The sequence below is a fragment of the Ptychodera flava genome, chromosome 17 (genome assembly GCF_041260155.1).
Source record: "Ptychodera flava strain L36383 chromosome 17, AS_Pfla_20210202, whole genome shotgun sequence".
In the NCBI taxonomy this organism is placed as follows: Eukaryota; Metazoa; Hemichordata; class Enteropneusta; family Ptychoderidae; genus Ptychodera; species Ptychodera flava.
The window spans coordinates 220986-236520 of NC_091944.1; the positions used below are offsets into that span (position 1 = coordinate 220986).

The window sequence follows — 15535 nt, forward strand, 5'->3', positions numbered from 1 at the left end:
AGTGTGGTGAGTGTAACAAGCAAATGTTTTTAGTCAATGGTTCATATCAAGGTTGTTGATACTTAGAATCCACACTTGAACTTATGCTGGAGCGGTAACCAACCAGTTCAAATAACTTTCATTTATGTCAAAACAATTTGACTTTTTGCCAAATTTCACATTTATGGCAATTAATAAACAGTAAGGAGGTACAAAGGACGTCGGTGCCCCCGGGCCCCATGTTTAGTTCTAACTGTGTCAGATTAAAAAGGCGAGGTTGTTCGTGAAACATCCGGGAAAGGCTTTGGTATGTGTACGATTTACAATTTGTGTTATGGTTAGACGTGGTGACCATTTTATGATAATATGAAGGGGATACAGAAACTCTGCAAAGGGACGTGCCCCAGTAAATAACGGAATATTTATGTACATTAACTTGATATTAATCAAATTTCCAGCTCATCACACCAAATGTATTTCAAAGATTTGTCACTGACAAATACTGCACTGTACGGAAAAAACAGTCTAGAGAATAGTTCAAGTCGTATTACCCGAGACAAACACTTGTGTTGTCAATTTTGATTTCATTTCACAAACTTAATGCATACTTCATCAAGTATCGCGTATTTCAGCCTTTGTGAAGCTATTTCATTGATATTTTAAATTTTTGTCTTGGCTTTGTCGTGGAACATGTTGAATCGTCTCCGTGGACATGAAGGCACTAGGCCGTGGTGAAACATATTCAGCCAAATTATCACTTCGAAGCAAACAGTTCTATCACAGAAACACCATCAATTCTCTCTAGCAAAGTTGCGTTAAATATTCAGTAATATATCACATAACGGGAAAAGTGTGACGGAGTCAAAATGACTTGGTACGAGGTGACCAAAACCAGTGTGAATTACAGGGGTCGAAGCGGACAGGGGTCGGGATGACCTGTTCCCCAAGCGAGCTACCTTCAGAAGTCTGTTTTGTCGCATTTTGTTCTCAGCATCACAAACATATACGCCTCTGCTATGTATCACAGCAAATAGTTATATTTGAGCGCCCTGTAAATGGGATCCTCGTTTTTTACGAACCCGGAAGTGTGTCTCGCTCAATGCATTTCCTATCGATAGCGAGGGAAACTGCCCGCGTTCCATGTACCTTTTTTCAATGCCAGTGCAATGCTATCTGTGCAAAATTTGTGGCGATACGCTCCCGTGTGATGGAAAACCTCTCTTATTCGAACATGGACGTAGTTGACTTTGGACTTCGATTTCGTAAATGTGATGTCCATGCAGTGAGATTGGGTTGGCGCGCCTATAATGCAATCTTCGCCCGCCTGCAGTCCGAACCCATATTTAAACTCTGTTGTCGTTTTTAGTTGACTTCATTGCTTATCGGAGAGGTTTTTCCAGGATTGGGAGCCATGGCAATGCAAATCTATATCTTTCTCTGTACTGCGCCCTTTTAGTTTGCCTCTAACTCCTGAAAACAATGGTAGAAATCAAAACCATGCGGTCCATTTGCAAGCCAAGGGTTCTAAGATCATTTTCAGTGTGCGGGAAAATTTGGCCACAATGAAATTTTTCGTCTCAAAGCGTTAAGTTGAGTATCCGAAATTTGTATTGCTGGAAGCCTTTTTGTTTGTCAAGGACCTAAATGCTGCCACCTGATTGGCCCAAACGGTAGCATAATGAACATTGAAGATACTATGATATAACATTATTGAAAGTCACTAACTAGTTTTATTTCAGCCAATTCCTTATTTGCATTTGTAATGAACATTTCTAATTAGGGATATTGACTCAAGCAAAGTTGATGAATCTTGCTACATATATTTAAGACACTATGTTATTGAAATTTGTTAAGCATTTTTGCTTCAGCCAATTCCTAATTTGCATATTTAATGAACTTTCCTAATTAGGGATATATACTGGGATTTACTTGATAAAAGTGATGTGTTCATTGATCATTATACCAGGTTACAACAGTATTGAAAGTCATTTCGCATTTTCATGTCAGCTAATTCATAATTTGCATAGCTAATAAGCTTTCACAGTTTGGCATATATAGCTTGAAGGACTTGACCAAAGGTATATTAAGTGGTGATACAATGACAGTACTCAAAGAAATTAATTATTTTTATTTCAGCTAATTACATGTTTGAATACTAAATGACCTTTAGCATTGATCTGTGGTGAATTTTTGCTCATTATGTTGATCATAACACTTTCAATGAGATTGCAAACATGTAGCAGGTTCAAATTTGCACATAAAGGCAAATTAGAAACACGTGAGCACTTTCAGTTCATATTTTTTTTCAATGACTCTGGTAGCGAATTCCAATGCTTGGTTGCAGCGTATTTGAAACTGTGTTGATTTACTTTGGGGATGTAGAATTTGTTCCTTGCAAACCATGTTGGGTAATTGTTGGGCAATTTGTCAAGGTAGTGATATTCATGAACAAAGCAATTTTTCCTTAAGTCAAAAATTAGTGAGCAAGTATGTAATTTACTTTGCTTGTTAATGTCAAGAATGTTGAGTTTCAGAAAAAGGGGACAGTCTGAGTAAATCTGAAAAGCAAAAAGTCAACAAGTTCAACATGACATGACTTATGCTTGCCATGATTGATGTCAAATTTTATTGTTTTTTTCATAAAGCTACAAGGACTGGGATACAGCAGTTCAATGCCTGTCTGTGTTGGATGTATTATTGTCACTTACACACTATAGTCAGTCAGGAGAATGTGATATGTGTCGTCCTGAATTGGTAGCGCCCTCTGGTGATCAAAAGGTAAGGCTCCAGCTACTTGTCCATTCTGTACCTAATTTGGTTGTTGGTACTTCACTGCAATATTAGCTTCAATAAAAAGCAAACAGAAATTTGAATATTTGTTAAGAATGTAGATTGAGCAACGTCACATGTTAAAAACAAGTGATTAAAATGAAAAATGTATGATTTTAATCACTGCAGAAGTTACCGTCTGCCCTACTTTCTGGAATTTTTCAACATTCTTCAACTTCATATTTTTGCTTTTAGCTCCACTGTCTGTGTCCTTGAGCTTATCAGATGCGAGGGTGTCCATTGTCGTCTATTGTCAGGCAGCAGTTGTGATGGCTGTCATCTCCACTTTCCAAGCTTTCTCCTCAAAAATAGCACGGCTGATTTCTTTTAACAACAACAGAACAAAACAAAAATAGTACAAAAAATCACTTGCATTTATAAGGTTACTTATTGGTTGACCTTCATGCGTTCCCTGTATGACCATTTGACCCCTCTTTGCATATGTAAGAAAGTGCCCATCACAATTATTCAAATTTATCATACCTTCAAAGCAATGCTATGAGAATTCACAAACTCCCGCTCAGTGTATGCAAATAGCTGCGTCATCAGCAATCCCTCTATTTGTGCTCCCACGGTCCTGGAAGTTCTTGTTTAAGTGCTGTTTACATTTGAATGATAACACAGATAACATTACTTGGAAAATCCCCAAGGTTGTAAATACATTTTCTGCCATCTGGCCATTGTAGCTCTTTATAAATAAAAACATGATCAATACCAATGGGTGAAACATTTGATATCTTGGGGAGGGGGTTCTAGAAGATTGATGAGGTAGCATTAATTTTTTTACCTGATCCTTTGTACGTTATTTTTCCCCACTCTCCCACTTCTTCTTTTTGTTAAACCTTCTCTGGCTGATTTTTTTAATTGACATTTACTAGTAGGATCTGCTTGTCCCATTGCTATAGAAGTTGACACGCATGTTCCTAAAGTTGACCTCCAGTACCTAAGTTGCAGACCTTTCTTGCTTTTGTCATTCTTTTTGTGAGCACAGTGTCCTTGACGGTATTTTTCCACTTGGCATTTCCCAGTGTGAATCCTCCTAAAATAAGCAATTTCCATCCAAATAGAAGGAATTAGCCAAGAACTGCATCTCAACCCAAGACAATGTTCCTTTTTTCCACCATCATGACCTGTATACATCTGCTAGCTATTTATAATTGGTCATCATTCTCATAAGACTAGGGGTAATTGTGGATGTCCGAAAAAGCAGTACAAACTAGACTAGATGAGTGAATGGAGAAATAAATGCAGTTTTAGTGATCCAGATCTGATTTCAGTTAGTGAAGCTAGATTGTACAAATGATGAAAAAGAACCGTTATTTTACCCTTATTTTACCACTTTGTTGTCATAAAAATTTGTCTTCACCACTATGGCAAGATAGACATACTGTGTCACCACTTCAGATTTCAATTCACATTGGTGAACTTGGCCAATGGCAGTGCTAACACAGCAGTTTATTTCTATAATGACATTTTCTTTTTCAGCCATTTATCTCAATTGGCAATGCAAGACATCCTTGCATCGTTAGGACTTACAGTGGAGGTGATTTTATTCCAAATGATACATACATTGGCTGTAAAAGTGTAAGTATTATTTATATATTCAATACCTTTTATGAAAGCTCAATAAACACTCACAATTTATAAATTGTAATTACGTTGTATAATGTGCTTTTAATGACTGCATACAGCAACTATGCAAAAATTAACTGACTGATATAACTCTTTGAAAGTCTCATAAAAACAGCTTCCTAACTTTAATACATGCACACACATAATATGCTTTGTCTGCTATTTTGTTTCATTTTGATGAGAAAATGATTGAAGCTTTTTTCAGTGTTTCAATATTTTATCATTCAGGGCAGAGAGCAACAGTCATTTTTAGTCCCCACGGACACCGTCCGGGGGGGACTTATAGGTTTGGTCATGTCCGTCCGTCCGTCCGTCCGTCCGTTCACGCAGATATCTCAGAGATGCCCAGGTCAATTTCTTTCAAACTTTGCAAAAGAATAGTACCCTACCTCATACAGCTGCACGTCGATTTATTTCACAATGCGATCAAATTTGGCCGTGTTAGAGGACTTTTTAGTTTACATCTCCATAGACTCGCATGTATAAGGCAGCTATCCATAGACTCCCATGTATAAGGCCAAGAAAAATAAAAATTTAGTTTCTCATCGTATTCATATTGCAAAAAGGATGCAGTGACACAGTTTTTAGTCCCCACAAATAAAGTCCAGGGGGCTTATAGATTGGGACATGTCCGTCAGTGAGTCCATCCGTTCATGCAGATATCTCAGACACTTTGACAAAATGTCATGTGACCTTGGTGACCTTTGACCTCAAATATACATATTTGTCCACAACTCAGTAACCACAAGTGCCAAACCTTTCATATTTGGTATGGTGGGACACCTTATGACGCCACATATTGTACCTCATTAATTATGCACATATCTAATTTTGAGCGAGCCAATATAGCTAGAGGTCTGATTTTTGGTATATAGGGATAACTTAGCAATACAATTTTTTTTGACAAAATGTCACGTGACCTCAATGACCTTTGACCTCAAATATACATATTTGTCCATAACTCAGTAACCACAAGTGCTACACCCTTCATATTTGGTATGATGGGACACCTTATGACGCCACATATTGTACCTCATTAATTATGCACATATCTAATTTTCAGCGAGCCAATAGAGCTAGAGGTCTGATTTTTGGTATATAGGGATAACGTAGCAATACAATTTTTTTGACAAAATGTCACGTGACCTTGGTGACCTTTGACTTGAAATAAACATATTTGTCCATAACTCAGTAACCACAAGTGCCAAACCTTTCATATATGGTATGATTGGACACCTTATGACGCCACATATTGTACCTGATTAATTATGTGCATATCTAATTTTGAGCGAGCCAATATAGCTAGAGGTCTGATTTTTGGTATACCATTTTTTTGACAAAATGTCACGTGACCCCAATGACCTTTGACCTCAAATATACATATTTGTCCATAACTCAGTAACCACAAGTGCTACACCCTTCATATTTGGTATGATGGGACACCTTATGACGCCACATATTGTACCTCATTAATTATGCACATATCTAATTCTGAGCAAGCCAATAGAGCTGGATGTCTGATTTTTTGGTATATAGGGATAACTATAGGATAGAAATTTTTTGACAAAATGTCATGTGACCTCAATAACCTTTTACCTTAAATATACGTTTATGTCAATAAATAAGTAACCACAAGTGCTATGTCCTTTATATTTAGTAGGATGGGAGACCTTATGACAACACACGCTTTACCTCATTAATTATGCACATATCTAATTCTGGGCAAGCCAATAGAGCTGGAGGTCTGAATTTTGGTATATATGGATTAATTAGCAATACAATATTTTTTTGAAAATGTCATGTGACCTTGATGACCTTTGACCTTGATTATACATATATATTCATAACTCAGTAACCACAAGTTCTATACGCTTCAATTTTGATAGGATATTAGACCTTAAGATGTCACATCTTGTACCTCATTTATTATGCACATATGTATTTCTTGGCTGGCCAATACAGATAGAGGTCTGATCTTTTTCCCCGATTTAGAACCATAACTTAGACATGCCTCTTGTTATAAATTGGGAAAAATGACATAAGCCTATGTGCCCATAGATCTGAACATATACACTCCAGTGATACTTCTTAATGACCACATTTCCCTGCCCCAGCAAGACTGATACTCCTATTACAAGTAGGGACTATGTCATTGTCAATGACTTGTTTTGTGTACATTGTTGAGAATCAAGTACTATGCCAACAGATATCATGTGCTAAGTCTCTCTGTCACTCCAGATGCTTGTTACCTGTCTAAAAGTAGAACATTCTCTGCAAACTGGAATATTTGTTGGAGCGTGTACAAAATATGACAAGAACTTCAATTGAACTACTGTATGGTAACATTACAAGATTCACCTGGGACTTCCCCATTGATGACTATGATGATATGATGACTTATTATTCCTGGATTTGGCACCAAAAATATCCCGTTGTCCTGTAAGCTGTTCAGATATTTTCTCTCACACCAACCATCTTAGGCAGAGACTGGCCACCATTTTCTTTGTTTACTCACAAATTACTAAATGTTGTTCTAGGACACTGCAAAAATGACGTTTTAGGTAAACTATCACAGCTGATATTTTACAGTGAAGGTCACCAGGATTGAGTGACATGTGCATGGCTACATGATTATTAGCATTAATATTGTTATCATTAATTCAAATACCAATTTACTATCATATTAGGAGACAGATGAAGATGATGTTGTTGTTGATGATAAGAGTAGTTGTGTCCTGGTAACTGGTCCAAACATGGGTGGCAAATCAACCCTGATGCGTCAGGTTGGGTTGGTGGTAATACTAGCACAGCTAGGGTGCTATGTGCCGGCAGAGTTCTGCAAAATGACTCCCGTTGATAGAATTTTTACAAGACTTGGTGCTAGTGACAGAATTATGTCAGGTAAAATCACATATTTTGATAAAATGAACATTTTGTAATAAGGTAATGTCATTTAAAGAAACAAATGAACAGAGAAGTCAACATTTTGCAATCATTTAAAATTAATATCCATGGATATTCATATTTAAAACCACAAGTATTGTTGTCATATTCTGTGAAAGCATTAAACTGCCTCTTTAGTAACAGATCTTTAGTAACAGATGTAATATGCTTTTTTTAATTTTCATGTGATTTACAAGCAACAATAAATATAATTTATACATGATGTATAATGATCTGATTTTGTAATTATGCTGACAGGTGAGAGCACTTTCTATGTGGAGCTGAGTGAAACATCAGCAATATTACAACATGCAACAATTCATTCATTGGTTTTGATGGATGAACTTGGTAAGTGACTTTCTATTCAAACTTGCCAGTCTGATTTCTCACTATTGTATTGGTTACTAACTTTGTATCAAACTTACCAACCCAATTCCTCACTATTGGTAAGTAAATGCTAACAAACTTACCAACCCAATTCCTCTCTATTGGTCAGTGTATTTTTTTTGAAAACTCATCAAAACTGAGTCAAAAAGTCATTTTGAAGTGATCATGTAAAAATGACCAATACTCTACATCCCTCAGTACTTACATGATATCATACAATGATTCCCTTGTCCTGTCGCATTCATTTTACTCCAAAATACAATACCAAATCAGCATTTCCATTATGATTTCAAAACTTATGTATGATTGTACACAAGTGCATTTTTATTTGCGTAAAATGCTAGGAATCGGTATCTGAAAAGAGTTGTCACTAGCACCAAGTCTTGTAAAAATTCTATCTACAGTATTTGGGGGGGTTGGGGAATTTTTCTTTGATGCACATGCTCTATTGACTAAGACAACAGCCTTTGGGCTTCAATATAAAACGTCACTGACCTGACCCGTACCGGCCATAGCACTTGCACTTTCCATGTCGTGATACCTTACTCATAAATGTTCTTTGAGCAACGTAATGACTTCATGATCAAAGAAAATACTTCCTTACTACGGCTTAATGTATTTAAAGGGGCAAAAAAAAGCAGATGATGGTCAAAGTCCAGTTGGAGCTCAAGAATGCCAGCCAACAGAGTCTAAATTGTCACCTTTAAACTCTATCCAAATAATATGCAACTTGGTATTATGACCATTAACTATATTGTGTTACCAACAATGAAGACTCGATGGATTTGTGAATTTTTTTGGCCTCTGTAGAGTCAATATGACGCTTTGTGATGATGAAATATAATGTTGCATGATGAGTTATGGTCGGCTCAAGTTTAAAATGTTGCAATATCGTGATAAATGTCACTTGCGCGAAGCAGATGCATAAGTTCTATTTTTTTCCTGTATTGAACCACATTCAGGCAATGTAGTGCCGGCCAAGTACATCCATGTTATGGGAGTGACATTTCTCAATGCATATTAGTTTATGCAGACGTGATCTATTTTAGGTATTTGAAAACAATTTTGCATAAAATACACAGGATTTTACGTGAACAGAAACACTGACCAATGATTGACATATCTTTCTCTTGGAGAAATACTGTGTGGGTCAAACAGTGTCTATGATCTTTACTACTGGGCAATAAATCGATCGAACTTTGAATGAAATCAAATGAAATTAACCCTTTGAGTGCCAAAGTTGACTTTTGTCTCCTGTATAAAATGTAACCAATTGTAGCCAATGAAAAGTAATGTCCATCTAGTCCAAAATTGACCAAAAAAATTACAGAGAAATTCATAAAATTTGCTAAAATTTGGAAAATTTACAGTACTATAAAATTGTTTCATGAAGTTTTAAGTCAATGCAAACAAAGTGCAAAGTACTGTCAAGTTGTACATATGAAAAGTACAATTGTCAAGGCAAAGTTAGCATTCCCATGATTTCACAAACTGAAAAGAGCGTTTTTGTACCACCAAAACTTTCATTATCACAGCCAGTACTTTGCAGTTTGAAATTTTTATCATTATTGGATAAATTTATTTTAATGTTGTGACACTTTTGTTATTATCAAGTGAATTGATAGGTTCATTTCAGTATTTTGAAATTTTTATCATAACCTGTTGAATTTATGAGTATATTTTTGAAATGTCTTGCAGGTCGAGGGACTGCTACATTTGATGGCACAGCCATTGCATGTGCCGTTGTCAAGGAGATATCTGAAACTATCCAATGCCGTACCTTGTTCTCAACTCATTATCATTCTCTTGTGGAAGAATTTTCCCATGATTCAAATATACGGCTAGGGCACATGGTAAGTAATGCGCTAGCATTCTTGATCAGTTTCTTTCATTTTATTATCAGAGTTGAAAACAGCATTCCTTGAAAAACCGTAAAATATTGGTCATAAGTATGAGACTTGCATAGCTATGGGCCTGGCAAATTTTAAAGTGAGGGGCATCATGGGAAAGTGGTTAGAGCAGTGGACCCATGATCACAGGATGGTGAGTTCGAGCCCAGGCATGGCCATGGTGTTGTGTCCGTGAGCAAGGCACTTTATTCCTAATTGCTTCTCCCCACCCAGGAGTTATGGTACCTGGTAGGACAGTGGTTGTAATGAGTGCGTTTAGCTCTGCTGCACTGATTGGCTGTTGAGCTGTTGTTTGCTCCCCATGGAGTTGAGTGGCATCAAATTAGGTCCAGTGACCAGGGTAATAATAATTGTAATTGTGGGCACAAGTACTTGTTGATATATGGATTATATAAGAACCTATTAGTAATAGGTCCATCACTGTTTCAACAAGTCATTGTGACAATTTGCCTGTGTACTAAAATGTAACCAATCAAAAATCCAAATTTAGTCCACTATCTTATCATGATTGTATATTAACATTAACCCTTTGCAGTCCAGAGCGCCGTCAAACGCTTTATAGGTGTGCGGCCAAAGCGCCCGAAAGCACCCGAACATTCCAGACTTGCGTGTCTATTTGAAAATGCGGGAAACATAACTGTTTTCCATGATAAACTTATTATCATTTTCTGATGACATACTAAGCTAATGTAAGGCTACATTTTCCCACTCATAAATATACAGGTTACCATTAAAAGTTCTTGCACAAAATCGATCGATGTTTTCTCAGATGCGTCGCTAAGTTTTAATTTTAAATTTTTGTTTACGTCCTGATGTAGAATTTTCTTGTACATATTTTGACCTTATCACAGTGTCTTGTTAGTTATATGAAAAATCAATGAAGTTGTTTTCAATTTCCCCAGACACACTGTCTGGGGAGGACACACAAGTTTGCCTGTCACACTGTAGCAGTGATCTCATAAAAGTGTGTTGCTTCAATAAACTAAGTATTGAGTAGAGGCTTCACAGTAATGAATGGAAGTTCTATCTTGTTTCTCTCTTAAAATACAGGGTGCCAATTGTTAGCTCTCATTTACAACACTTGGCAGGGTCTGTTTTGTCTTTATATAATTATAAAAGCAGAATTTCTGACCGCATCAAGTTGGCTTAACCAACAGTAAAGTGGCTGCGAGTGTATCATAGATGGAGATTAACCCTTTGCACCCTGGCCTCCCTGGTGACCTATGACATCATATGGACATTTTTTATTGGAGCCGGGTTCAAAGGGTTAAGAAATAACACTAGTAATGTCTTGGAATTTCTTTCAACTGTGAAGTGTGTTTTGACTGATCATCTTAAAGAAACCACTCATTCACAACACAACACAACAATTGAAGTTCATGAACATGATGGAGATTTTATTGAAGTTCAGAGAGAAGGCAATGAGACCAACTGTAGCCTGAAGAAATATCTTTATTGAGTGGTTTACTTTTGTGCAACTATATGATATTATTCCAGATATGTTATCATCTTTGTTTTGAATCCCATGTAGCAAGAAGCAGCCAACCCTATGCTGAATTACTCAAACCAAGATAAGCTTTGTGGCAACATGCCTCCTACATGCAAAAAGTGTCTGCAGCTGACTGAAATGTAAAACAATGTCGCTGACAAGTTAACAAAGTTGCTCGCTAATTACCAAGTGAATTCACTGTATGGCCAGCAATGCAGCTGGGTAATTTGCAAATTGGGTGTCCAGTTTCCAGTCACCATCACGTCACCGCATCATTTTTGCCACACGTCAATGACCAGAAACAAACCTATTTTTTTTGGCCTTTGCCTTTTATCTCACCCTTCACTACTGATAACATATCAGTCACTGTGCAGGTGATCCATCTCTCTGTGCATATCACACACTCACTGTGCAGGTGATCCATCTCTCTGTGCATATCACACACCCACTGTGCAGGTGTTCCATCTCTCTGTGCATATCACACACCCACTGTGCAGGTGATTCATCTCTCTGTGCATATCACACACTCACTGTGCAGGTGATCCATCTCTCTGTGCATATCACACACTCACTGTGCAGGTGTTCCATCTCTCTGTGCATATCACACACCCACTGTAGCAGGTGATCCATCTCTTTGTGCATATCACACACCACTGTGCAGGTGATCCATCTCTTTGTGCATATCACACACCCACTGTGCAGGTGATCCATCTCTTTGTGCATATCACACACTCACTGTGCAGGTGTTCCATCTCTCTGTGCATATCACACACTCACTGTGCAGGTGATCCATCTCTCTGTGCATATCACACACTCACTGTGCAGGTGATCCATCTCTCTGTGCATATCACACACCCACTGTGCAGGTGATCCATCTCTCTGTGCATATCACACACTCACTGTGCAGGTGATCCATCTCTCTGTGCATATCACACACCCACTGTGCAGGTGTTCCATCTCTCTGTGCATATCACACACCCACTGTGCAGGTGTATCCATCTCTCTGTGCACACACACACTCACTGTGCAGGTGTTCCATCTCTCTGTGCATATCACACACCCACTGTGCAGGTGTTCCATCTCTCTGTGCATATCACACACCCACTGTGCAGGTGTTCCATCTCTCTGTGCATATCACACACCCACTGTGCAGGTGATCCATCTCTCTGTGCATATCACACACTCACTGTGCAGGTGTTCCATCTCTCTGTGCATATCACACACCAAAGATACATTAAGAAGAAAGATATATTGTATACATTATGTAAAATCTGTACATTGCAAGACATTTTCTGAGCAAGTTTGTGGTATCTGTTGTAGGCATGTATGGTGGAAAATGAATGTGAAGATGACCCAAGCCAAGAAACTATTACATTCCTTTACAAATTTGTCAAAGGAGCCTGTCCAAAAAGTTATGGTTTTAATGCTGCAAGATTGGCTGATTTGCCAGAGGAGGTAAGATTTGTGAAGGTGTTTTTAGTCCACACGGACGAAGTCCGGAGGGACTTATAGATTGGGTCATGTCCGTCCGTCCGTCCGTTCACGCAGATATCTCAGACATGCCCTGGTCAATTTCTTTCAAACTTTGCACAAGGATAGTACCCTACCCCATACAGATGCACGTCGATTTGTTTCACAATGCGATCAAATTTGGCCGTGTTAGAGGACTTTTTAGTTTCCACCTCCATAGACTCTCATGTATAAGGCAGCTGTCCATAGACTCCCATGTATAAGGCAGTCCATAGACTCCCATGTATAAGGCAGTCCATAGACTCCCATGTATAAGGCAGTCCATAGACTCCCATGTATAAGGCAGTCCAAAGACTCCCATGTATAAGGCAGTCCATAGACTCCCATGTATAAGGCAGTCCATAGACTCCCATGTATAAGGCAGTCCATAGACTCCCGTGTATAAGGCAGTCCATAGACTCCCATGTATAAGGCAGTCCATAGACTCCCATGTATAAGGCAGTCCATAGACTCCCATGTATAAGGCAGTCCATAGACTCCCATGTATAAGGCAAAGAAAATAAAAATTTAGTTTCTCATCATATTCATATAGCAAAAAGGATGCAGTGACACAGTTTTTAGCCCCACGGATGAAGTCCAGTGGTCTTATAGATTGGGTCTTGTCCCTCCATTCACAATGATATCTCAGATATTTTGACAAAATGTAACGTGACCATGGTGACCTTTGACCTCAAATATATATATTTGTCCATAACTCAGTAACCACAAGTGCTACACCCTTCATATATGGTATGATGGGACACCTTATGACGCCACATATTGTACCTCATTAATTATGCACATATCTAATTTTGAGCAAGCCAATAGAGCTAGAGGTCTGATTTTTGGTATATAGGGATAACTAGCAATACAATTTTTTGACAAAATGTCACGTGACCTCAATGACCTTTGACCTAAATATACATATTTGTCCATAACTCAGTAACCACAAGTGCTACACCCTTCATATTTGGTATGATGGGAGACCTTATGATGCCTCATACTGTACCTCATTAATTATGCGCATATCTAATTCTGAGCAAGCCCATAGAGCTGGATGTCTGATTTTTCGTATATAGGGATAACTATAGAATAGAAAATTTTTGATCAAATGTCATGTGACCTCTATGACCTTTTACCTAAAATATACGTTTTTGTCAATAAATAAGTAACCACAAGTGCTATGTCCTTTATATTTAGTAGGATGGGCGACCTTATGACAACAACGCTTTACCTCATTGATTATGCACATATCTAATTCTGGGCAAGCGAAATCGAGCTAGATGTCTGATTTTTGGCATATAGGGATTAACTAGCAATATATATTTTTTTTCAAAATGTCACGTGACCTTGATGACTTGTTACCTTGATTATACATATATATGCATAACTCAGTAACCACAAGTTCTATACCCTCCAATTTTGATAGGATATTAGACCTTAGATGTCACATCTTGTACATCATTTATTATCCACATATGTATTTCTTGGCTGGCCAATACAGCTAGAGGTCTGATCTATTTTCCCGATTTAGAACCATAATTAGACATGCCTCATGTGTTTCAAATTGGGAAAAACAACATAGACCTATGTGCCCATAGATCTTAACATATACACTCCAGTGATACTTCTTAAAGACCACATTTACCTGCCCCATCAAGACTAATACTCCCCTATTTCAAGTGGGGACTATGTCATTGTCAATGACTTTTCACTAGGCCTCTGGTGCTGTGACAGATCAAGTGTGTATCTTATAGATCTCATCATGCATTTATGTAATGTAGTCTTAATGCATGTGACAGATACCAAGATGAAAATGATATGCATAATAGATCTTCCAAAGATGGGACAAATTTCTTTATGCATATTACAAATATTGTGATTAATTGATTAATCTCACTGTGCATATGACTAATCTCACTGTGCATATGACTTATCTCACTGTGCATGTGACGTATCTCACTGAGCATGTGACGTATCTCACTGAGCATGTGACTTATCTCACTGAGCATGTGACTTATCTCACTGTGCATGTGACTTATCTCACTGAGCATGTGACTAATCTCACTGTGCATGTGACGTATCTCACTGAGCATGTGACTTATCTCACTGTGCACAAGTGATCAATTGTAGACTTAGCTTTACACACTGACATCTATCTGACAATTCACTCTGATTGATGTGTATGATTGCACAATGTTGTGGCAAATAAGGTACTGGAAATCTCATTTCTCTCTTTTCAGTTTGACCTGTTCAAATTTCATGGTTTCTTCATTCATACATGTCTATGTATTGTTTTCCTTTCAGATCATTCGCAAAGGTCAAGCAAAGGCCCGGCAGTTTGAAGCATCTCTTGAAAGACTAAAGCTTTTCAAAATGTTGTCAACATTGGATAAGTCAACTGAAAAAGAGAAATTACATTCCATACTTGCTTAAGCAACTTTTGAAAGCACTCTTTTCAATTATCTGATAACCGGTATTTCAAATGAGTACAGATATATAACAAAAGCTTGGAAGCTAAAAGATTGTTTTTGTCATTACTCCAAAGAAAGTTATCAAATAATCTGTACTCAAAATTTTTTCAGATTCAGAGTCTCCCCAGGGATGAATCAAAAAGCAGTGTACAGATAACGATATTTGGTGTGTCCATTATTATGTGTCTTTTTCAAACAGAAAACACAGCAAATGATGGACCACAGTCACATTTTAATATTCCACGCTAAGTCTAACTTTATCAGTGAAAGTTTAAGTTACAAAGCTGCTGATGATTTGTTAACTTTACAAACAGATGAAGACAGACATAAAATGTGCATTTGATAAATAATAGATAAAAGTTGACAAGATGGAGGTAGGAATG

The 15535-nt window shown here is 37.6% G+C and overlaps 1 protein-coding gene across 1 annotated transcript in view; it reads left to right on the forward strand.

Moving 5' to 3' along the window:
- LOC139115072 (DNA mismatch repair protein Msh6-like) overlaps positions 1 to 15300 on the forward strand; it is a 118552-nt gene extending 103252 nt beyond the window's left edge. The window contains 7 exon segments of the mRNA XM_070676949.1: positions 2625 to 2757; positions 4294 to 4392; positions 7128 to 7341; positions 7642 to 7731; positions 9469 to 9623; positions 12490 to 12624; positions 14986 to 15300. Of these exon segments, the coding sequence (XP_070533050.1) occupies positions 2625 to 2757; positions 4294 to 4392; positions 7128 to 7341; positions 7642 to 7731; positions 9469 to 9623; positions 12490 to 12624; positions 14986 to 15114 (955 nt within the window). The 3' untranslated portion in view covers positions 15115 to 15300.
- The last annotated feature ends 235 nt before the right edge of the window (positions 15301 to 15535 follow it).